At 37.6% G+C, this 25,148-nt stretch overlaps 1 protein-coding gene across 1 annotated transcript in view; it reads left to right on the forward strand.

Annotated features, from left to right (window-relative positions):
• Window positions 1–25,148, forward strand: part of RLF (RLF zinc finger) — an 88,958-nt gene that overhangs the window by 37,126 nt on the left and 26,684 nt on the right. The window contains exons 4-5 of the mRNA XM_057706701.1: window positions 801–933; window positions 7,605–7,807. Coding sequence (XP_057562684.1) covers window positions 801–933; window positions 7,605–7,807 — 336 coding nt within the window. The remainder of the gene's footprint in view (window positions 1–800; window positions 934–7,604; window positions 7,808–25,148) is intronic.

Genomic DNA, 25,148 nt, shown 5'->3' on the forward strand with positions numbered 1-25,148 from the left:
TTTAGAATATGGAAACAACCAGTAATCCTCACTAGTAATAGAGGACAGTGAGATATATGCTTAATCATTTATTGTCAAGTTAAATTTCTGACCCCTTTTCTCCCCACCCTTTGTGTTTATAAATATTTTAAAGAATAAACTTGGCAATTATGTTTTGTTTTCTGAGGAAATAGAATGACAGTTAATAACCTAGGTTTTCCATAACTTTTATCTGGAGCCTTTTTTTTTTTTTTTTTTTTGGTACTTTTTAAACTATTTTGGCCACGCGGCTTGTGGAATCACAGTTCTGCGACCCGGGATTCAACCTGCGCCCCCTGCATTAGAAGCACAGAGTCCCAACTGCTGGACCACCAGGGAAGTCCCTGGGGCCATCTATCATTTAAAAAGTCCTTTGATAGAAGAATTTAAACAATTAAAAAGATATATAATAATAGGTATCATTAAGTCATACTTCTGTTAGAAGGAATAGGTGAACACTGAAGAATCTTTTAAAAAATCTGTGCCAGTGGCCTTAAAATAATTTAGTAATTCAAGGATGTAAATTGAATTGTGGTGATAATTTTACCTAGGGATATTCAGGAAAACATTTTGGTACTCTTTAACTTAGTGAAAATGCCCTAGTTTCATTTTTAAAAAGCAGCAACAGAATTTCACAAAACTTTGAGGATAGTTTTTTCTCTGATTATTTGTTTTTAGGAAATCCAAGATTAGATCTTCTCATAGACATTCAGATATATTGAAAAGGTAAGATGACTTTTTATATTGCCTGTTTTCTGGATATGCCTTTTTTTTTTTTTTAGGAGTCACATGATGCATTATTGGAATTTGGGAATAATAACCTGCAAATACTGGTTCATGTTACCAAGGAGGGGGTGTGGAAAAACCCTGTTCTTCTTAAAATTCTGTCTCAACAGCCAGTAGAAACAGAAGAAGGTAAGCTTAAAACTATACTGACTATTGAAGGAGGATTTAGTTCTGAGAGAATTAAAATTTTTTTCTGGGTTAAAATTTTGTGAATTTCACCTGTGTATCTATAACCAGTCATTCTGTTCTCCTTTGAACAGTAAAAACTAACCATTAGCACTTAATGCTTTGCTTAAGGATTCTTGAATTTTTATGTAGTGTTTTAAAAGTATCCCTTTGTATTTGTTTTTAAATTTTGCGTTGAATTCCTGAGATAGAAATTAATAATCTGCTTCCAGTCCTTGGTATATAGTAGAGCTTTGCTTATGTTGATATTTTGTTTACTGGTTACAGGCTACAGCTTTGTTTACTGGTTACAGCTGAGGACTATGAAAATAATTACTTTTTATTTTAAATTTATGAGACATTGGAATTTAGCATTTTATAAAGATATGCAAAGAAAGAAAATTCTTATTTACAAAGTTGTCAGTTTAAGACCAGAAGATTTATGAATTTGAGTTGATACTTGCATCTTCGACACACAAAATATCTCATTTTATATGTCCAACAGATAATAAAATTAAGATTTCATTTGCTTTAAGTCAGTGAAAGCTAAAAAGGGTCAAGTACTGTGAAATACATTTCTGGAATAAGAATGAGTTTCAGAACAGTTTTTTTTTTTTTAATGTTTATTTTTGGTTGCGTCGGGTCTTAGTTACAGCATGTGGGATCTTTCGTTGCGGTGCTCAGGCTCCTTTCTAGTTGTGGTGCTCGGGCTCAGTAGTTGCGGCATGTGGGCTTAGTTGCCTGACCAGGGATTGAACCCAGGGATCAAACCCATGTTCCGTGCATTGGGAGGCAGATTCTTAACCACTGGACCATCAGGGAAGTCCCTCAGAACAGTTTTTATTTACACTTTTGATATATCTTTAGTTCAGGTCTCAGGACAGGTCTTTTGAATGTTGATGTCTTAAAATATTACAGTTGGGGCTTCCTAGGTGGCGCAGTGGTTAAGAATCCGCCTGCCAATGCAGAGGTCACGGGTTCGATCCCAGCTCCAGGAAGATCCCACATGCCGCGGAGCAACTAAGCCCGTGTGCCAAAACAAACAAACAAACAAAAAAATATTACAGTTAGCTTATTGATTCACTAGATTTGATAACCTATTATACACATGCTGTTTGGGTTTTTCTGTTTAGTGAGAAGATTGATAATGAGTGCTTAGATTCTCTCTTGGTCCCTTTCCTCTGATAATTCTACTGCTTATCAGTTATACTGACAAGAAAAAAATTAATAATGAAAAGAGCTGTTAAATAAAAAATAGATTGGTTTTTATTTTTTTCTGTTGATTCCCGATAAATGGCATCCTTTTGTAAACATAAGCAGGTGGAGGCTAAATTAGTGCCTTTATTCAATTAAAAGTTGTTAGAGGACAGAGCCAAATAGTTGTAGAAGGACCTCAGAATTAGGCAGATCCCAGTCCAGTTAAGGCTTCAGGAGTGAAGAATGCATGACCTTTGTAGACAAGCCCAAGCCCCAGAGGGAAAAGAAGGAGTTGCATTAAATATCTCCAGTTTATTTTCCCCAGTGTACTAATCAAATACATCTCTCCCCCCTGGAGTTAACAGTACTCAATTTATTTTAAGATAGAAAAAAATCAAGAAATGGGGAGAAGCACTCTTTACCTAATATCCCATGGTATCCTATATATTCAGTAAAGATTAAGTACCCACTATCTATGAAACTCTGAATGGGTATAGGGTACCTACATGTGTAAGGAATTTTTCTGAGAACCACAGTATAAGTGGTGGGCAGCCTGTGGCCTGCTTCCTTTTTGCAACTGGCCCTTACTAATTTCAGGTCAACAGATTTAGAAAGCCTCCTTTATAGCTCCATTGCCCTTGCAACCCAGATGTTAGCATATTTGACTCTAGAAAGTAGTGACTATCATTTCATTGATTGCCTTTTTTCAATAATTAGTAATCAGAAGTACAAAAGTACAAAATTTTAACCTCCAAGTAACTCAGTGCTTTTTGGTTTCGTTTTTTGAAATTTAAAAAAAAAAAAAGTGTGTAAGATTTTTATTTTTCCTACCATGAATTTTTTTTTTAATTTTTATTTATTTTTTATTTTATTTATTTTGGCTGCATTGGGTCTTTGTTGCTTTGTGTGGGCTTTCCCTAGTTGCAGTGAGTGAGGACTACTCTTCGTTGCGATGCATGGGCATCTCATTGTGGTGGCTTCTCTTGTTGCGGAACATAGACTCTAGGTGTGCAGACTTCAGTAGTTGTGGCTTGTGGGCTCTAGAGCACAGGCTCAGTAGTTGTGGCTCAAGGGCTTAGTTGTTCCATGGCATGTGAGATCTTCCCAGACCAGGGCTCAAACGTGTTCCTTGCATTGGCAGGTGGATTCTTAACCACTCCATCACCAGGGAAGCCCCCTGCCATGAATTCTTCAATTTTTTAACCCCGTCCCCATCAAAAAAAACAGTTTATTACTTAAGTATGTAATAACTACCAGTTGTTGACACTTCTGCCTGGCATGGTCAGCAGGGAAATGAGCAGGTCCTCCCACCCAGGCATCAAAAGGCTTTTCTACCCCAGGTGACCGCAGCAGCCTACCACAAAACATAGGGATGGCAAGACCAAGCCCAGCCAAGGTCCCACTGATGGTTCCTGGCCTGAGCCCCAGTGCGCACAAACCACCCCTACTTCCAGTGGTGATGGCAACAGCCCACAGCCCCAGAGACCTCAGACCTGTAAACCTTGGAGACCTCCCTTCCACTATACTAGAGTGTTCCAACTAGAGGAAAGCCAGAATACCATCTGGTATCTGCCAGTTTTTCCAGCTGACCTGTGCCCTACCCAGGACCCTCCTCCCCCCTTAATTCATGACATCAAAACACTGGTTTTTCCTCATTTTCCTTGAGACTCAGGAGGGCCAAAGCAACAGCATTTTGCTTTTTTTTTTCTCCCCTCTACCAAGGATTGACGGAAGAGATCCATCCTAATTGTTCAGAGGCACTCACTTCCTCCCCTAAATCAAGCTGAGAAGGACCCAGCCAGCTCTTACTTCTTCCTATTTGTTTTTCTTTCCCACCCCAGTTTATTTTTTGTTTCCCTTCTACCACCTGCCCCTGAAGCCATTTTATGAATTGTCATGTGCCACCTGAGCCTTCAGTAAAAACAAAAACACTTTTCTGTTAAAAAAGGAAAAAGCAAAATTTTTAGCTGGGCCTTAAATGTTGCGGGTTTTTTTCACACGTTGAAGTATATAGGAGGTATACTGTCATGATGTTTGCAACTTACTTTTAAGTGGCTCAGAAAAATAAAAGCTAGACAGAGAAATATAGCAGAACAGTTCAATTGTTGAATCTAGATGGGGGAGAGGATATATGATTAAACAATTTTTTGTATTAAAATGTTTGGAAAAAATAAAATACAGAAGGGATCACAATTGGGAGTGAGACATCTTAGGGTACACTTTATTATGTCATTTTAAATATTTAAGTGTAAGGATGGATTTCCTTTTTAAAAATACAGTTAAGTAAGAATTGCTTTTAACATAACTTAAAATGATTTTTAAAATGCAAGTTTGATCTCTGTGTTAAAAATTGATATAGTGGTTTAACTGTGGCTGTAATATGTTGAGTAAAATCGTTTTACCTCATAGAAATAATAGCTACAATTTATAGAGCACCTGTTATGTGATGGGCACTGTATTAGTACTTTCCATCTCATTTAATCCATTAAACAGGCGAGAGATTACATATGCCCAAGGCCATGTAGTTAAAATTGCGAAAGCAGAATTTGAGCCCAGGTGAGGAGATATTTAAAAGTTTTTGATTGAGTAAAGTGATAACCATTTGGTTGCTAAGTACATGGTTTTATTAAATATCTGTAATAAATATAGCATTGTGTTTAGTGCTGTAGGGAACACAGAAGTTAACAAGACATGGTATTTGTGCACAAATTGCTGATGGTGTAGTAAGGGAGATATCAGAGACAAATAATAGCTAATAGTATTGAGCATTTACTCTGCCTGGACCTGTGCTCAGTGTCTTACTTGCATTCTGGTATTCATTTATGATTCTTTCATCTCTGTGGGGTAGATATTACTAACCTTTTCATAGATGAAGAAACTTGAGGCTCCAGAAAGGTCTACTAATTTGTCCAAGGGCCTCACAGCTAATATGTGTGAGAGTCATGATTCAACCTCAGTTTTGTGATTCTAAAACCTGAGCTCTTAACCTTCGTACACTCTAATCATTTATTACTGTACTTAAAGAGAAACCTAAGTGTAAAAGAAGTAAAATGCTGTGGGAATTCATAAGGGAGTGGATTGTATAGATAACTTGTTTTCAGGTGTGGGATTTGTGAAAATGCATACAACTTGGTAGAGCAGATAAATAGAGCATAATCTGATGTTAGGCAGTTTACGATGTAGGAGACAGATGTGGCAGGAAATAATATGGAGGAATTAGGTTGGAGAGAATTAAGAAAAGAATTGCTAGGACACAGTAACCAAGTTGATTTCCTTAGGAGAGGAGTTGGCAAGGAAGGATAATGCCAAAATTTCATTTCTTCATGATTGAGAGAATACCATTACTGAAAATAGAAGTAAAGGATGAGGAGCTATTTGAGATATGATTGTGAGTTCCTTTTGTGGAATTTAGTGCTTATGAGACTAAAATAGAGAAGTCCAAGTGCAAGTGATCTATTTTCTGTTCATGCCTTTTGACCTTGACTGTGCATTAGAGTATCTATGGAATTTAAAACCAACACACACACACACACACACACACACACACACACACAAACACACACACACGTTCAGGATCCACCTGCTAAATCAAAATCTCCAGAGTTGGAGCTCTGGAATACAGACCTTTTTGAAGTGCCACAGGAAATGGGCACCTTCCACCTATAAGTGCTGGGAGTATACATGGGTATAATCTCTGGAGATTAATTTGGCAATAATTTCACTTCTAGGAATTTTTTTTCTATAGATACAGTCATGCATGTATGAAATGGCCTCTATACAGGGCTGTAAATTGTAGCATTGTTGACTATTGCCAAAGATTGGAAACAGCTTACAAGTGTATCAGGAGGGGATTTGTTAAATTAGTTGTATTACATCCATACAGTGGAATGATATTCATTTGTTAAAAGTAGTGAGGTAGCTCTCATTGTACAGTGATGTGGTAGAATCTGTATGATCTGTTAAGTGGGAAAAGAAATATGTTTCCTATACTCAGAATGTTTCCAGAAGGATAAACAAAAAATTGGAAACAGTTATTGTTTCTTAGGGAGAGAGACTAGGGGACTGGAGTCAGAGTAGAAGGGAAACAACTTTTAACTGTACACCCTTTTTGTTTGCCTTTTGAAATTTGTGTCATATGCATATATGGTGTTACCTATTTTTTTAAGAAGAGAATTTAAAAATCTCTACAGTTGATTCTGATATGTAGTTAAGATTGAGCCAATGGTCTCTTCCCCCATCCCCACCCCCAGGCCCAGTGGTTTAAAATTAATATTAATGATTTCTGTTCCACATGTGGCCTGTAGATCTAGTAGCATGGCTATTACCTGAGAGGCTTATTACAAAAGCACAGTCTCAGGTCCCATCCCAGACCTACTGAATTAGAATCTGCATTTTAATACAATCCCCCCAGTGACTCAGAAGGCACTTTCAAGTTTGAGAAACACTGTTTTAGGTGAACCACCTAAAGCAGTTTGTTCGCTTGCCACTCATCTTGATGTGTATATTCCCACCTCTATTCTTTAAATAATACTGTGTAATGACGCCACACATTTGTTGAATACTTACTGTTTATAAATCGAGGGCTTGTCCAGAACACTGTATAAATAAGTGTTCAGATGCTTAATATTGAGTACTGCTCAGAGCAGCATTTTCCAAAGTGTGTACTGAACCAGGAACATAGATTTTACGTTGTGCTAATGATATGTATAAAAGGGTTCTCTGGTCAAATCAGTTTGGGAAACACTGGGTTAAATAAAAGTGAACAGTTTTCTTCATTGCAGGACTGTTCAGAGATTTGACCAAGGAATCCTTTTTTTTTCTAGGACTATCTCTCAGGTCTTTTGGTCGGTGGAACACACTTTGAGAAATGCCGGGTTTAGAGGAAAGACCACCACTGGCTTTGGAATCCTTGGCAAGTTACCTAATTTCTCTTGGGTATTAATTTTCCTAACTTTAAACTGGGGATAGCGATACTTGCCTTGGTGGTGGTATGAAGATAAATGAGAGGTATATAAAAACACTCAGCTTAAAACTTCTTACCTCATAAGTGTTCAAGTGATAGTTGTTAATATTACACAGGATACTTGCCTTTTTTCCTTGTACTTATGTTTGTAGTTCATTTCATTGTTCCTTACTATCCTTATCAAAAGGTGAGGAAGGAGAAGATTAAAGAATGAATTTTGATGAAATGTTAGTAGTAGCTTTATTAAAAGATTTGGTGTTCAAAATAAAACTACTAAGTAATATGGGAATAATTAGCAACATTATTTTGTTCTCTGTTCTATTGGATGAGTACTGAGATCAGAATAAACTTCTAGTTATATCAGCTGACTTTTTGTCCACTAAAAACAAACAACAAGAGATATCAAATTTTCATCTTTACAACCTTGACATATTATGTGGTATGTTATCAAACTTTTATTTTTCCTTTTTTCTAGTCAATAAATTGATTGCACAAGAAGGACCTTTCTTTCTGCAAATGCGAATAAAACATTTGTTGAAATCTAACTGCATCCCCCAGGCTACTGCTTTATCAAAACTGTGTGCAGAATCTAAAGAAATTTCAAATGTGTCATCTTTTCAGCAAGCCTATATCACATGCCTATGTTCCATTCTTCCTAATGAAGATGCTATTAAGGAGGTAAGTAAAGCAAATAACTACTGTTGTCATTCACACTAACTATGAATTAATGGATTTTGATAACTGTTGCATGCCAGGCTGACAACCAAGACTCATTTTTTTTCAGGCTACTGAAAAGTACCGTTTTAATTGTATATTTAACTGTTCAACAGATTGAATATAAAGTTATGTCTTGTAGGAGGATTTGAAAAGTAGCTAATTAAAGAATATGCAGATGAATGTTTATGTATTTGGGTGACAGTTTGCTTTGAAATCTTTAAATGTGAAAGTTGCTTTTTCTTCTTAAAACTAATGATTTCTCTCTGGGAAATGTGGAAATTATTAATACTGGTGTCAAGAGATAAACTAAAGAGAATGGCAGTTAACTTTAACTTTTTATACATTTAACTCTGTAAACAGAGAAGTGTAGAACTTTAGAAACCATGAATACATTTTGAACAATGATTAAGTAGACAAACAGGGTTTTGTTTTGTTTTGTTTTTAACCCGAATCATTGTGTTCCTTAGAAAAGTTGGAATTAGTTTTCTGTAAGAGTTTTTGATAAATTATACAGAGAAAATGAGGAATTTGAAGGCTGTATTCCACCATCTGCCTTTAATTCTCTTACCCGCCATTCAGGTTTTACATATGGATTCTCATTTTACCTCTACACTGAACTTTCTTATTAAATGTAGGAATCCCAAGGATCTGGTTCTATGCTGTAGTAATTCTTAAACTTCTATGACAGTTTCAGCTGTAAATATCTTACTCTCCAAATAAAACTCCATCTTTCCAATTCACTTCCTTTAATACATAGACTACACCAGGACCAACAATCTGTCAGTCCTATCAACTTCTCCCTCTCCTTACTCTGCTTTTCCATATTCAATCATTATTAGCACTCCTTTGCATACACCCTCAATTCCTCTGCTGGTCTCTTCCTTAATTTTACTCATTTGACTAACCCAAGTCCTCATTATCCATACATCTACACCTATTTTGTATCTTTACCTGCACCAGTAGGGCCAAACTTATGTGGAGAATAACCTGCCAACTGATTTTACTTTAATTCAGTCACACTGTGTTTCTTTAGTCCATTCACTCTCCCACACTCTTAGATTACTATTTCATACTTTTTCCTTTTTCTTTAGACCTATACTACAGTACCTCCTGTTCCATGTCTGTCTCTACTGATGAACTTTCTTCCTGTTTCTCTGAGGAAATTGGGACAGTTGGAAGAGAATTTCCATGACATCTCTTCACCTACCTGCATTTATGCATTTATACCTTTTCTTCTGTTACTAAGGATAAACTATATCTGTTTTCCCCCACTAAGGCCAACAGTCCCCTTCACTTCAGTATCAGATCCCATCTGCTCTTGCCCCCTGAAGGATAATGCTGCAGTAGTTCTCCCTTCCTCTACTGTGTTGTCAATTTCACCCTCTGCTATAACCACCTCATCAGCATTTATGCTGTTATTTCTTCCATTTTTAAAAAAGAAACACCTTCTCCCTCCAGCTACCACCCCATTTCTCTCCTGCCCTTTCAGTGTAATTTCTTGAATGAATAGTCTGAATTTACTGTTTAACATTTTTCTCCTTGAACGTATTCTAATATGGCATTGACTTGTGCCAGTCCACATCACTAAATCCAACTCCAAAAGCATTTCTAAGAGGGAGGTTTATAGCATCCTCAGGAAACAAGAAAAATCTTGAATAAACAACCTAACCTTACACCTAAAGGAACTAAAAAAACAAAACCCAGAGTTAGTAGAAGGGAAGAAATCATAAAGAATCAGAGCAGCAATAAATGAAATGGAGATTTAAAAAACAATAGAAAAGATCAGTGAAACTTTCAATGAACTGGTTCTTTGAAAAGAAAAACAGAATTGATAACTTTTAGCCAGACTCATCAAGAAAAAAAGAGGGCCCAAATCAATAAATTCAGAAATGGAAAAGAAATCAAAACTGACACCAGAGAAATACAAAAGATATAAGAAATTACTACAGACAGCTATATGCCAATAAAATGGACAACCTGGAAGAAATGGACAAATTCCTAGAAATTTACCATCTCCCAAGACTGAACCAGGAAGAAATAGAAGATATGAACAGACCAATTACCAGTAATGAAATTGAATCAATAATTTTAAAAACTGTTTAATAAACAAAAGTCCAGGACCAGATGGCTTCACAGGTGAATTTACCAAACATTTAGAGAAGAGTTAATACCTATCCTTTTCAAACTATTCCAGAGAAGAGAAAAGAATACTTCAAACTGATTACATGAGGCCAGCATCACCCTGATACTAAAACCAAAGATACCATAAAAAAAGAAAATTACAGGCTAATACCACTGATGAAGATAGATGTAAAAGTTCCTAACAAAACATTAGTAAACTGAAGTCAACAGTACATTAAAAGGATCATGCACCATGATCAAGTGGGATTTATCCCAGGGATGCAAGTATGGTTCAGTATCCACACATCAATCAATGTGACAGACCACATTAAATTGAAAAATAAAAATTATGTGTTTATCTCAATAAATGCAGAAAAGGCTTTTGACAAAATTCAACATCGATTTATGATAAAAACTCTCAAAAAAAGTGTATGGAGAGACGATATACCTCAACATAACAAAGGCCATATCTGACAAGCCCACAGCTAACATTATACTCAGTGGTTGAAAGCTGAAAGCATTTCCTCTAAGATCAGGAACAAGACAAGGATGTTCACTTTCACCACTTTTATTCAACATAGTATTGGAAGTCCTAGCCAGAACAGACAGACAAGAAAAATAAAAAGAATCCAAACTGGAAAGGAAGAAGTAAAACTGTCACTGTTTGCAAATGACATGATAGTATATGTAGAAAATCCAAAGATACCGCCAGGAAACTGTTAGAGTTCATCAATGAGTTTAGTAAAGTTGCAGGATACAAAATTAATCTACAGAAATCTGTTGCACTTCTGTATGCTAACAGTGAACTACAGATTCAGTGCAAACCCTATCAAATGCCAGTGGCACTTTTCATGGACCTAGAACAAAGAATTCTAAAATTTGTATGGAAACATGAAAGATCCCGAGTAGCCAAAACAGTCTTGAGAAGGAAGAACAAAGCTGGAGGTATCATGTTGCCTGACTTCAGACTGTACTACAAAGCTACAGTAATTGAAACAGTATGGTACTGGCACAAAAAAAAGACATCTAAATCAATGGAGCAGAATAGAGAGCCCAGAAATTAACCCACACTTATATGGCCAATTAATCTATGACAGAGGAGGCAAGAATATACAATGGGGAAAATACAGTCTCTTCAATGAATGATGTTGGGAAAACTGGACAGCAAAAAGAATACATGTAAAAAGAATCAAAATGGACTACTTTCATATCATGCACAAAAATAAATTCAGAATGGATGAAAGACTTAAATGTAAGACCTGAAACCATAAAAATTCTGGAAGAAAACATAGGCAGTACACTCTTTGACATTGGTCTTTGTAATATTTTGGATATTTCTTGTCAGGCAAAGGAAACAAAAGCAGTGGGACTACATCAACTAAAAAGCTTTGCACAGTGAAGGAAACTATCAACAAAACAAAAAGGCCACCTACTGAATGGGAAAATACATTTACATTTTACATTTTAATCCGATAAGGGGTTAACATCCAAAATATAGAAGGAACTCATACAACTCAACACCAAAAAACCAACCTGATTAAAAAGTGGACAGAGGATCTGAATAGACATTTTTCCAAGGAAGACATACAGGTGGCCAATAGGCACATGAAATCAACATCACCATCAGGGAACTGTGAACCAAAACCACAATGAGTATAACCTCACACCTGTCAGAATGGCTGTTATCAAAAAGACAACAAATAACGAGTGTTTTCGAGGATATGGAGAAAAGGGAGCCCTCATGCACCACAGGTGGGAGTGTAAATTGATGCAGCCACTATGGAAATCAGTATGGAGAGTCCTCAGAAAATTAAAAATAGAAGTATCATATATCCAGCAGTTCCATTTCTGGGTATTTATCTGAAGAAAACCAAAACACTAGTTAGAAAAGATAAATGCACCACTATGTTCATAGCAGCATTACTTACAATAGCCAAGATGTGAAGCAGCCTAAGTTGATGAAAGGATAAAGAAGATGTGATATAGATATCACATTGTTTGTGTATCTACATATAAGCAATGGAATATTACTCAGCCATAAGAAGGAATGAAATCTTGCCTTTTGCAGCATGGATGGACCTAGAGGGTGTTATGCTAAGTAAAACAATTCAGACAGAGAAAGACAAATTATGTAATTTCATTTATATGTTAAGTCTAACAAACTTGAAATAGAAACAGAGTTGTAGTTACAGAGAACAAGCAGGTGTTTGCCAGAGGAGAGTGGGCAGGGAGGAGAAAAGAAATAGAAGGGGGAGATTAAGAAGTACAAACTTCCAGTTGCCAAATAAATTAGTATTGTGTGTGAAATATATAGTGTGGGGAATATAGTCAGTAACTAATACCTTTGTAGAGTGACATAGCGTAACTAGACTTATTGTGGTGATCAGTTTGAAATGTATAGAAATATTGAATCACTATGTTGTGTAACAGGAACTAACATGGTGTTGTAGGTCAATTACACTTCAAAAACAATCTCAGAAAAAGATCAGATTTGTGGTTACCAGAGGTAAGGAGTGGAGAGAAGGGGAGTTGGGTGAAGGCAGTCAGAAGGTACAAACTTCTAGTTAATAAGATAAGTAAGTACCAGGATTGTAATGTACAGCATGATAAATATAATTAACACTGCTGTATGTTATATATGAAAATCCTAAGAGTTCCCATCGCAGGAAAAAAATTTTTTTCTATCTCTTTTAATTTTGCATCTTTATGAGGTGATGGATGCTCACTAAACTTACTGTGATAAGCGCCTCAAAATGTATGTAATCCAAATAAATCATTATGCCGTACACCTTAAACTTATACTGTACTATATGTCAGTATTAATCTCAATACAACTGGAAGAAAAAAAATAAATCCAACAATGACTTCCCAATTCCCATCTTACTGCATCTGACTTATTAACTCTGATTTTTAAACTTTTAACTGATTTTTCCACTTGGCTTCTAGGGTACTACACTCTTGATTTTCTGTCTACCTGGCTGATTGTTCTTTCGCATTTCTGCTTGCTCTTACTTTTCCTCTCTTCTGATGATTGAATATTATATTACTCTAGGACTCTCTTTGTGTCCTTTCTTTTCTATTTACATGTGATCTCATTTAGGCTCGTGGCTTTAAATGCCAGTTATGGTCTGAATCCCAAATGTTTTATCTCCACCTCAGGCATCTCCTCTTAGCTCCAGACTCATATATTCAACTGCTTAATCACTATCTCTGCACGGCTGATGGCATTTTAAGTTAACATGTCCATAACTAAGCTCCTGATATTCCTAATATTAGGGCTTTGTTCTGCCTTTATGAGCTTTCCTTTTTTTTTTTTTTTTTTTTTTTAAATCTTTGTTTTGTTTGTTTTTCAGTATTTATTGGCTGCATTGGGTCTTCATTGCTATGCACAGGCTCTCTCTAGTTGCAGTGAGCGGGGGCTACTCTTTGTTGCAGTGTATGGGCTTCTCATTGCAGTGGCTTCTCTTGTTGCGGAGCACAGGCTATAGGTATGCAGGTTTCAGTAGTTGTGGCACAGGGACTTAGTTGCTCCACGGAGTATGGGATCTTCCCAGACCAGGGATTGAACCCGTGTCCCCTGCATTGGCAGGTGGATTCTTAACCACCGTGCCACCAGGGAGGTCCCTTATGAGCCTTCTTTTAAATGAAGTCTGTTGCCTTGCAACTATATTCTCATTGTTGGAGGTGGAGGAGGCGGGTACAGAATACCAGCTACCACTTTTTTTGAGCTTTTGCTATGTGTTAGGCACTATGCTAAATGCTGTATATACACTGTCACATTTAATTCTCACAACAACTCTTAGGTAGCTCTATTTTATTGGTAAGAAAAGTGAGGCTCAGGTTAAGTAATATCTTCATGGTTACAAAACTTAAAGCAGACTACAAATAGAACTACCATATGATCCAGTCATCCCACTCCTGGGCATATACCCAAAGAAAACCATAATCCCAAAAGAAACTTGTACCATAATGTTTATTTCAGCACTCTTTACAATAGCCAGGACATGGAAGCAACCTAAATGCCCATCAACAAATGAATGGATACAGAAGATGTGGCATATATATACAATGGAATATTACTCAGCTATAAAAAGGGATGAGATGGAGCTATATGTAATGAGGTGGATAGAACTACAATCTGTCATACAGAATGAAGTAAGTCAGAAAGAGAAGGACAAATATTGTATGCTAACTCACATATACGGAATCTAAAAATGGTACTGATGAACTCAGTGACAAGAACAAAGAAGCAGATACAGAGAATGGACTGGAGAACTCGAGGTATGGGAGGGGGCGGGGGGTGAAGGGGAAGCTGAGACTAAGCGAGAGAGTAGCACAGACATATATATACTACCAACTGTAAAATAGTCAGTGGGAAGTTGTTGTATAACAAAGGGAGTCCAACTTGAGGATGGAAGATGCCTTAGAGGACTGGGGCAGGGAGGGTGGGGGGGACTCGACGGGGGGGGGGGCGTCAAGGAAGGGAGGGAATATGGGGATATGTGTATAAAAACAGTTGATTGAACCTGGTGTACCCCCAAAAAAATAAAATAAAATAATAAAAAAAACAAAAAACAAAAAAACAAAACTTAAAGCAGGTAAGCTGAGATCCAAACCTGAGTTTGGTATACTACCACTGATATTATATTAAAGATATAGAATGAAAAGTATTATAGGTGGTGTGTACCTAAGTGTCTATATGTCATATGCTGTCTTAGGCATTGAAGATACAAAGGTGAATCTAGAAGCCTTTGAATTGGTGTGCTTGCTTTCACTCTTACCTTCTACATTTTATTTTTCCCTAAAGTAGCCAGGATAATCTCTAAAACTTCAATCAGGCAATGTCATTCCCTTGATCAGAACCACTCAATAGCTTTCTGTCTTGCTCAGAATAAATCCAGAAGTCTTTATATACCATGTGCCATGGCCCCTGGCTACTTGTGTAACCATCTCTGACTGTATCTTGTAACTTAATGCTCATTCCTCTCCAGATGTCTTGTCTTTGCTGTTTTTGTTTTTTTTTGCAAAAGGCAGACATATTCCTACCTTAGAGCTTTGCCTTAGATCACTCCCTGGAATGACCTGCCACAAGATAATTTGGATAGCTCATTCCTTTACCTCATTCACGTCTCTCCTTAATATTGCCATATCAGAGAGGCCTTCCTCACTGTCCCATCTAAAATAATACCCTTTCTCACTACTCAGTCTTGTTTTTCTTCAATAAACATCTCTATCAATTATTATAAACATATGCAAATCCATCTAAAATGGCCTCCATCACTCTCTGCCCCCTTACCTGTTTTTTATTTATAGTACATATCACTACTTCTAGACAGCATATTTGCTTACTCTGTTTCCTCCCACTAGATTGAAAACATTGTAAGGACAGGGACATAAGTTTGTTCATTGCTGTATCCCTACATTCTAGAAGAATACATAGCCACACAGTAGGGACTAAGTATAAGCCTGTATGTTAATTTGTTTGTTTGCAGTGTTGGAAAGGGTATGGAGATGGGAGACTGCTTACGTCTAATAACAGCTGCGATATTGTGTGTTTGGGATGCTTAATCAGAGTAAGATGGAGTAATGGTTATTCTCAGCACCTGATATATGCCAAAAGAATTCAGAAGCAAAAGTGCTAGAGCTTGGATTTGATTCCTTTCTCCTATAACAATAACAACTTTTCCTTTAATTTCTCAACCTTTGTTTATTTAAAACCTATTTTGTCTTTAGCATTGTATTAGGCATTGGCAAATACATAAGCGTATGTATGAACTAGTTTTGTTGCTAGAAACAGGAAGATAAGTAGTAAGCTATATAGTAGTGCCCCTACATTCCATAGAAGTGTAGAGGTGGAGAATATCTTTGTAGACTGGTGTATAAGGCTTTATAAAAATTGATCCTTGAGTTGGACCTTGAAATAATGGTGGGGTGGGTAGAAAGAATGGTTTGGGGATAACTGGCTGTGATAGTAAAGATACAGAAATAAATGTGCACTTTGTAAGGAACCACTAGAGAACATCTTGCCTGGGGCAGAGAGTGGATGTTTAGGTTTTGTGAGAAATAAGACTTGTTGGATGGGGAAAAGTAAGGCCTTGGAAACTCCAGTGCATTTGAACTTAGATTTGATGCAGTACAAATTAGGAAGGTTTTGAAGATAGGAAGTGAAATGACTGAAACAGTGTTTTAGGAAGCATAGGCAGAAAGAGTATATATTAGATTTAGGAGAAGAGATCAGAGTTAGCAAGAGGAGAAAGGACGGGACTTGCCGACAGGACAGAAATAGAGGATAATGTGCAGAGATCCCTTCAGGAGACTCATGAGACCTGGGAGACTGGAAGAATGGGGGTGCTCTGCTATTGACAAGAATGGCAAAGAATGGGGGGTATGGGAGAACAAGGAGGATATGGGACACTTTGTACAGGATCTTTCCTGGTTTGTTAATAACAGAGCAAGAAAACAGGATTTCTTCCTGAAGTTGTATAATTCTTTTCAACAAATTTGTTGAGAATGCAAGGAACTGGGTTATTGGAAATGTGATCTGATTTTCTACAACAGGGGCTGGCAAACTATGGCCTGTGGACCAAATCCACCCAGCTACTTGTTTTTTGTAAATAAAAGTTTTACCGGAACAGTCATGCCCATTTGTTTATTGTTTATGACTTGTTTTGCTTTGCAGTGGCAGAGCTGGATAGTTGTAAGGAAGACCATCTGGCCTGCAAAGTTGAAAATATTTTCTGTATGGCTCTTTACAAAAAATATTTGCTGACCTTTGCTATGCAAGATTCAGATTTCCTGTGTATTACAACCATTAAATATCATTTAGTCTAACTTTCCATGTTTTACCAGTGGTAAGACTGAGGCCAAGAGTTAATGTTTCCGAAGCCCTTCCTTCATTAAGCTAATTATTAAGTCCAAGCCCAGGCTAGAACGCTGCCCTCCTGGCTCCCCGGCCAGCTTTTTTTACACTGTACAACTTATTTCTAGTTGGTAAACACTGATGAATTATGTTCTAATAGGAAACATTTTTTGCGGTATTTCATTCCAGTCATATTTATCCCCTTATGTATAGGTGCAACTTAAAATATTTTTATAATGATTGGGATTAATTTGTTAAGTATGTCAATGTGAAAACATTTGGCACACATCATAAAATTATTTTAAAAGGAACACTGTTACCATTATAATTAGCCTCTTATCCAGTGATGCTTTCTTTTGCAAGTGAGAGTAGAATTAAAGAAATCTTTAAAATTTGCTTTGGAAAAGGACCAGTGAATCATTAGATGTTCATTAATTGGAGTTTAAAATCAGCATATGTTCTAAGGCGGCAAAGTTATACACACATTTGCCATCTACTTCAGCTGAGTTCAGGAGAAGAGCCAGATTAACTTGAGCAACAGCTGGGAATAAAAGTACTTATATATTGGCACCTGTGGGTATCACAGTAATGGGTGTGTGTAATGGGAAACCTCTGCTGGGGAAGATTTAGCCAGACACCTACAATTAAGATTAATTGATGGGGTCAGCTTGAAAGCCAGAATTCAGAACCCAAAATTTAGAACTCCATGGAATCCTCAAGTTCTAGGTTGTAAATACCTTATTTAGAATTGGATGAGATGACACTGTTATTTTACATATGAAAGGATTTTTTAAAAAATATTTATTTATATATTTATTCATTTAATTGGCTGTGCTGGATGTTAGCTGTGGCACACAGGGTCTTCATTGCTGCATGCAGAATCTTTGTTGCAGCATGTGGGATCTCCAGTTGCGGCATGCAGGATCTAGTTCCCTGACCAGGGATCTAACCCGGCCCCCATGCATTGGGAGCATGGAGTCTTTAACCACTGGACCACTAGGGAAGTCCCCTACATATGAAAGGATTTTAATGAAAGTTACAGACTTGGCCATGGCCTAGTGTCCCAAGTGAATATTTCCTGTATGTATATTTTTTATTACTGAAAGAGGAAATCTTTGCAAAGGCCAAGTTTTCCACATATAGTATAGAGGATGATGATGTTTTTAAACATGAAGCACTTCTGTTATTATGAAGAGCAAGAAATCTGTCTTCAGGGTTCTCAGCACAGATAAGGTAGGGATTCATTTCAGTCTTGACCCCTGAATGAACTGCATCTTCAGTGTCTAACGTGGTTATGAGGCTTATTTCTTCTCTTGTTGAGGAAAGGAAAAGACAAACAAGACCCGATTTACTCACCAATCTAACACTGTTGGGAATTGACACAGTCACTAGGTATATAAATGATAAACAGAGCAAATGCGTTTAAACAGGACCCATTGGGAATTCAGTTTGGGAGTAGAAGAAACAGTAAACAAAAGCATAGAAATTCCAAGTTTAGCTTAAACAAGAAGATTAAAATGGATCCCGAACAAGAAATAATAGAGTGTATAATGAAAATTAAAGTCTGGATAATTTTACATTATGTATGTTTGTGGTCATATGGTGAGTGAGATGTACATTCAGAAAATACACTAAAGGTAGAAAGGCTGTATGAAGAAGTGGAAGATTTGCCTGTTTAAATATTATATCTCCTAAAGCAGAGTTCTTTTAAATAGCTTTGAAGAGACATCTTCCTAGAACTTATGTACTTGGATCTTGCCTCTACTGTTACTTTCATGGGTTTTGTGTGGGTAGTTTGGTTGATATTCAGTTATACTGGAGGGGTCATCATGGAGAGTTAGTCAGACTCAGCCATTTGCAAGAATTCAGTAGGACAATTGAGGCTTCTCTCAGATACTCAGTCATAAGATTTAATTAAAAACATCAGTGATCATTTATTTCTTTAAGAAACAAGTGACCACTTGATAGGATAGTGTTGGCCTGTGGTATTGCTGCAGTTTAAAAGAAACCTGGTTTTTAGAAGCACAGCCTTTTTTCCAGGTGAAGTCTGTGAACCTTACAGGGATGATTCTCCCAAAGTAGACCCAGGGTTATGTGAAATGGAGGCTTGCTAACTGTAACTTCTCTATTTCTCCTACTCAGGGATGCAAGTGAGAGAAATCTTATTAGATGGATAACTTTAAATCCACTTTGATTCCTTTTTGGAAAAAAAACATTTACCAGCTTGTGTTTTAAAATCTATTATTAGGAACAGATTATTTTCATTATACCCCAGAACTAATCAGGAAAATACTAGATTGAAAACCATTGTTCTAGAGAAAGATAAATATTAAAATGTTCCGGTAATGGCACTGGCCAGGATACTTGTTTACCTTTGTAGCCTAAGCGTGAAGATCGCTTAAGAAGACAAATAAGCCATCTCTACCTACCTTCTCTTATGTCAGTTGGCTACCTGTTGTACCATTGGTGTTTAATTCGCTGATTATTATGAAAGCCTTCTAATTGGATCTGTTCTTGTCCCCAAAATCATTTTCTACAATAGCTGAGGTGGTCTTTTTTCTTTTTTAAATAAAATTAGAAATTTTATTTTGAGAGAATATAATATTAGATTCACATGTTATTGTAAGAAATAATATAGGCATGCCTTCCAGTCATTTAATATATATTCATTGGAGACTGTGCTAGGCACTGGGAATAAGAGATGAACAAGACACAAGGGAAAGCAACAGCAGATAGTATTCACACAATGTGAGACTTGGGGAAAGGTCTATACTGGGAATTGAGTTCCAAGGTATCAGCATTTGAAACCAGAGAGTGGAGGGCATTAACGTTTTTAGAACTCCGAAAATTAACTAAAAGCTTACCACAATCCTAGGAAGTTTTATTCAAGAAAAATGCATGAATCTCAGAAGAGTGAGCTCGGTAGCATTTTAACTTGCCCTGCTTCTCATTTCCCTCTCCCTGGCTTCACAGTAACCTTGAAAACCAGCAGCCTAGCAGCCACCTGAGGAAGCAGAATGGTTTTGGAACTCTGCAAAAGCCCATCCCCACAGAATTGTCACCGTTTGACCTATTTGGCAACTTTCTGAAAAGCTGTATTCTCAGGATTTGTCTTTATTTGACTTAGAACTCCCTCTGCCAAAGGTTCTGTCCCAGGGCATTTATCAAAAATAATCATTGGTAGTTGTTTAACATGACAGTTGTCTGAGGAGGAATTACCAGTTGGGCTCACAAAAGACTGACCAAAAAATTAAAAACAAAAACTGGGATATAAGACGTCCATAAAGGACTTTGAAAACCTCTGATATATTCCTAGTACTCTGGAAGGTAGCACAAATGTATAGTGCTGTATGTCTGCCAAGAAATGACCTGAGAAGGCTCTAATCCCTCACCTATTGTTTACCTTGAGGCTCCACACAAGTAGGAAATGAAAGGCAAGGCAGAGCTGTAAACTGCCTACTGAAATATTAGAAGGGTCCCCAACCCCTCCCCTCCCCAGCCCCCAGAGCTGAGAGACTTACTTGTTCAAGGCATTGAAGCAGCATATTCAACATCTTGAATTAAGCTAACCAGGCAGAGACTGTAGTGGCCACACATGACAAAGAATACAGGCTTTACAGAACTATTCCAAGGAAGTCACTAAAACGAATGGTAACAATAATAAACCCCAAAGAGGTGGAAGATTCTGATTTCCAGAGTTGCCACAATGTACTATTTAAAATATCCACTTATCATTATAAAGAAAAACAGTAGTCCATATACAGGGAAAAAAGCAGCCAGCAGAAACTTAGGATGCCCAGGTATTAGACTTGCTAGAAAAGGACTTTAAATCAGTTATTGCAGATACACTCAATTCTTGTCATTCATGGTAGTTGTGTTCTATATAGTTTCCACAAACACTAAATTAGCTTATGCTGAAACTATTGCTCCTAGGAGAAATACAAGGTTAGGTTCCTGCAAGCCTCTGGTCACGTAATATTTGTCAACTGTCCAATACATAACCTTGTTTTGTGTGTGCTTCTGTTTAAAGATACCTTATTTAATTTATATTATTGATTCGTTAACATTGAACTCATAGTCAGCAGCAGTGTAACTCATGCCTGAATGAAGCTTATTTAATACATGTATTTTCTCCATAAGGCACATCATAGCCTCTTGCACTTAGGAAATTAGACAGCACTTCAGCACTGCAACTAGGAGCTATTCTTAACAGTGAAATCACCAATGAAAAATACGAAAACGTTAAAAAGTGGCATTAAATTGAACATGAAAAAGATGCTTGTTACAGTATGAGAACTGAAACAAAAAGGCAGAGTAGCACCTTGTTTGACCTTAGCTGGAAACATGCTCAGCAGAGGACTCAAACTTTTTGCCATTATGTGCATGTTCATGAATGACTGTGATAGCACTGTGTGAGTATTGACTTTTGGGGTTAAAAATAAATTTTAGCAAGTAGGTTAATTTATAAGTACAGAATCTGCAAATAATGAAGATAAACTGTATATTCAGAGAACTAAAGCAACTAAAGAAAAGCATGAGAAAAATATTTCAAGACATAAACAATAGCAGTAAAGAAATAGAAAAAAAAACCAAATAGAGATTGTGGAGTAGAAAAGTACAATAATTGAAATTAATTCACTAAAGAGGCTCAGTGTCAGACTTGAATTAGCAGAAAAAAGAATTAGCAAACCTTTAAAGAAGTCAATTGAGATTATTAAATTTGAGGAACAAAAGAGCCCCAAAATACATGAGTTGGCAGAGTTGAAGGGGGAAACAGACAATTCAAGTCTAATAGTTGGAGACTTAAATACCCCACTTTCAATAGTGGATAAACCAACTAGACAAGGAAATGGAAGGCTTGAGCAATACTGTAAACCACCGAGACCTAGCAGACATCTATAGAATACTCTATCCAAGAGCAGCAGAATATACGTTCTTCTCAAATGCACATGGAACATTCTCCAAGGTTGACATATGTTAGGCCATAAAACATACCTTGGTAAATTGAAAAGGATTGAAATCATCCAGAGTATGTTCTTTGGCCACAGTGGGATGAAATTAGAAATCAGTAGCAGAAGGAAATTTGGGAAATTCACAAATACATAAAGATTAAACAACACCTCAAAATAAGTGATTGATCAAAGAAGAAAGCCACAGGAAATTAGAAAGCACATTGGGGGACTTCCCTGGTGGGGCAGTGGTTAAGAATCCACCTGCTAGTGCAGGGGACATGGGTTCAATCCCTGGTCTGGGAAGATCTCGCATGCCTAAGAACATCTAAGCCCGTGTACCACAAGTACTGAAGCTGCGCTCCAGAGCCCGAGAGCCACAACTACTGAAGGTTGCATGCCTAGAGTGTGTGCTCCACAAGAAGAGAAGCCACCGCAATGAGAAGCCCGCACACTGCAACAAAGAGTAGCCCCCACTTGCTGCAACTAGAGAAAGCCTGTGCACAGCAGTGAAGACCCAATGCAGCCCTCCCAAAAAAAATTAATTAAAAAAAAAAACACACCACATTGGGATGAATGATGAAAACACAACATACTGAAATTTATGGGATGCAACTAAAACAGCACTTACGGGACATTTATGGTTGTAAAATGTCAATCTTAAAAAAAGAAGAAAGATCTTGGGAGTACCCTGGTGGCCTAGTGGTTAAGATTCTGGGCTTTTACTGCTGTGGCCCAGGTTCAATCCCTGGTCGTGGAAATGAGATCCTACAAGGCTCATGGTGTGGCCGGAAAAAAACCAAAAAACTCAAATTAATAACTTAACCATCTGCCATAAAAGACTAGAAAGAATAGCAAACTAAACCCAAAGCAAGCAGAAGGAAGGAGATAATAATGATCCAAGTGTAAATAAATGAAATAGAGAACACAAAATCAGTAGTGAGAAGTACAGTAATAAAAGTTGGTTTTGTTTTTAAAGATCAACAAGATTGATAGACTTTTAGTTAGACTGAATATGAAAAAATACTCAAATTACTAAAATCAGGAATGAAAGAGAGGAAATTACTATTGATATTACAGGAATAAAAAGGATTATAAGAGCATACTGTGGACAACTATATGCCAAAAGTTAGATTTACTAAGATGAAATGGACAAATCTTAGAATGAAATAAACTACTAAAATTAACTCACAAAGAAATAGAAAAACAATATACCTGTGACTAGTAAAGAGATTGAGTAAGTAATATAAAACTTCCCATAAAGAAAAGCCCACACCCACATGGCTTCACTGTCAATTGTACAAAACATATACAGAAGAATTTACACTAGTCCTTCACAAAGTCTTCCAGAAAATGAAAGAGGAGGAAATGCTTCCAGACTCATGCAGTGAGGCCATTATTATTCTGATAACCAAAACCAGACTAAGACATCAAAAGAAAGGTACAGACCAATATCTGTAATGAATATGGATGCAAAAATCCTCAACAGGGACTTCCTGAGTGGTGCAGTGGTTAAGAATCTGCCTGCCAGTTGAGGCTCAAGATGGCAGAGTAGGAGGTCGTGCGCTCACTCCTTCTTGCAAGAGCACCGGAATTACAACTAACTGCTGAACAATCATTGAAGAAAGACACTGGAACTCACCAAAAAAGACACCCCACATACAGAGAAAGGAGAAGCCACAGTGAGACAGTAGGAGGGGTGTAATCGTATTAAAATCAAATCCCATAAATGCTGGGTGGGTGACTCACAAACTGGAGAACAGTTATATTGCAGAAATTCACCCACTAAAGTGAGGGTTCTGAGCCCCTCATGTCAGGCTTCCCAACCTGGGAGTCCAGCAACAGGAGGAGGAATCCCCAGAGAATCAGACTTTGAAAGCCAGCAGGATTTGATTGCAGGACCTCCACAGGACTGGGGGAAACAGAGACTCCACTCTTGGAGGGCACACAAAAAAGTGTGCTCACCAGGACCCAGGGGGAAGGAGCAGTGACCCCACAGGAGACTGAACCAGATCTACCTGCTGGTGTTGGGGGGTTGCCTGTGGAGGTGGGGGGGTGGCTGTGGCTCATCGAGGAAACAGGGGCACTGGCAGCAGAGGTTCTGGGAAGTGCTCATTGGTGTGAGCCCTCCCAGAGTCCACCATTAGCCCCACCAAAGAGCCAGTAAGCTCCAGTGCTGGGTAGCCTCAGATCAAAAGACCAGCAGGGTGGGAACACAACCCCATCTATTAGCAGACAAGCAGATTAAAGTCTTACTGAGCTCCGCCCACCCAGCCCTACCCACCATCAGTCCCTCCCATCAGCAAGCACCCATGAGCGTCCTAGATAGCTTCCTCCACAAGAGGGCAGACAACGGTATCAAGCACTATCAGCAGTATTTCCTCTTGTGGAACTGAAAACCACGGCCACAGAAAGATAGAGAAAATGAAAAAGCAGAGGACTTTGTACCAGATGAAGGGACAGGATAAAACCCCAGGAAAACAACTAAATGAAGAGGAGATAAGCACCCTTCCAGAAAAAGAATTCAGAATAATGATGGTGAAGATGATGCAGGACTTTGAAAAAAGACTGGATGCAAAGATCAAAAAGTTTACCAAAGACCTAGAAGAATTAAAGAGCAAACAAACAGAGATATGCAACACAATAACTGAAATGAAAAACACACTAGAAGGAACCAGTAGCAGATTAACTGAGGCAGAAGGGCAAATAAGTGATCTGGAAGACAGAATGGTGATCATCACTGATGCAGAAAAGAATAAAGAAAAAAGAATGAAAGAGACCTAAGAGACCACTGGGACAATGTTAAACTCACCAACATTCGCATTATAGGGGTCCCAGAAGGAGACGAGAGAGAGAAAGGACCTGAGAAAATATTGGAAGAGATTATAGTTGAAAACTTCCCTAACATGGGAAAGGAAATAGCTACCCAAGTACAGGAAGCACAGACGGTCCCAGGCAGGATAAATCCAAGGAGAAACACGCCAAGACATATATTAGTCAAGCTGACAAAAATTAAAGACAGAGAAATGTTATTAAAAGCAACAAGGGAAAAACAACAAATAACATACAAGGGAACTCCCATAAGGTTAACAGCTGATTTCTCAGCAGAAACTCTGCAAGCCAGAAGGGAGTGGCACGATATATTTCAAGTGATGAAAGGGAAGAAGCTACAACCAAGAATATTCTACCCAGCAAGGATCTCATTCAGATTCGACAGAGAAATCAAAAACTTTACAGACAAGCAACAGCTAAGAGAATTCAGCACCACCAAACCAGCCCTACAACAAATGCTAAAGGAACTTCTCTAAGCGGGAAACATAAGAGAAGAAAAGGACCTACAGAAACAACAACAAAACAATTAAGAAAATGGTAA

The sequence above is a fragment of the Hippopotamus amphibius genome, chromosome 1 (genome assembly GCF_030028045.1).
Source record: "Hippopotamus amphibius kiboko isolate mHipAmp2 chromosome 1, mHipAmp2.hap2, whole genome shotgun sequence".
In the NCBI taxonomy this organism is placed as follows: Eukaryota; Metazoa; Chordata; class Mammalia; order Artiodactyla; family Hippopotamidae; genus Hippopotamus; species Hippopotamus amphibius.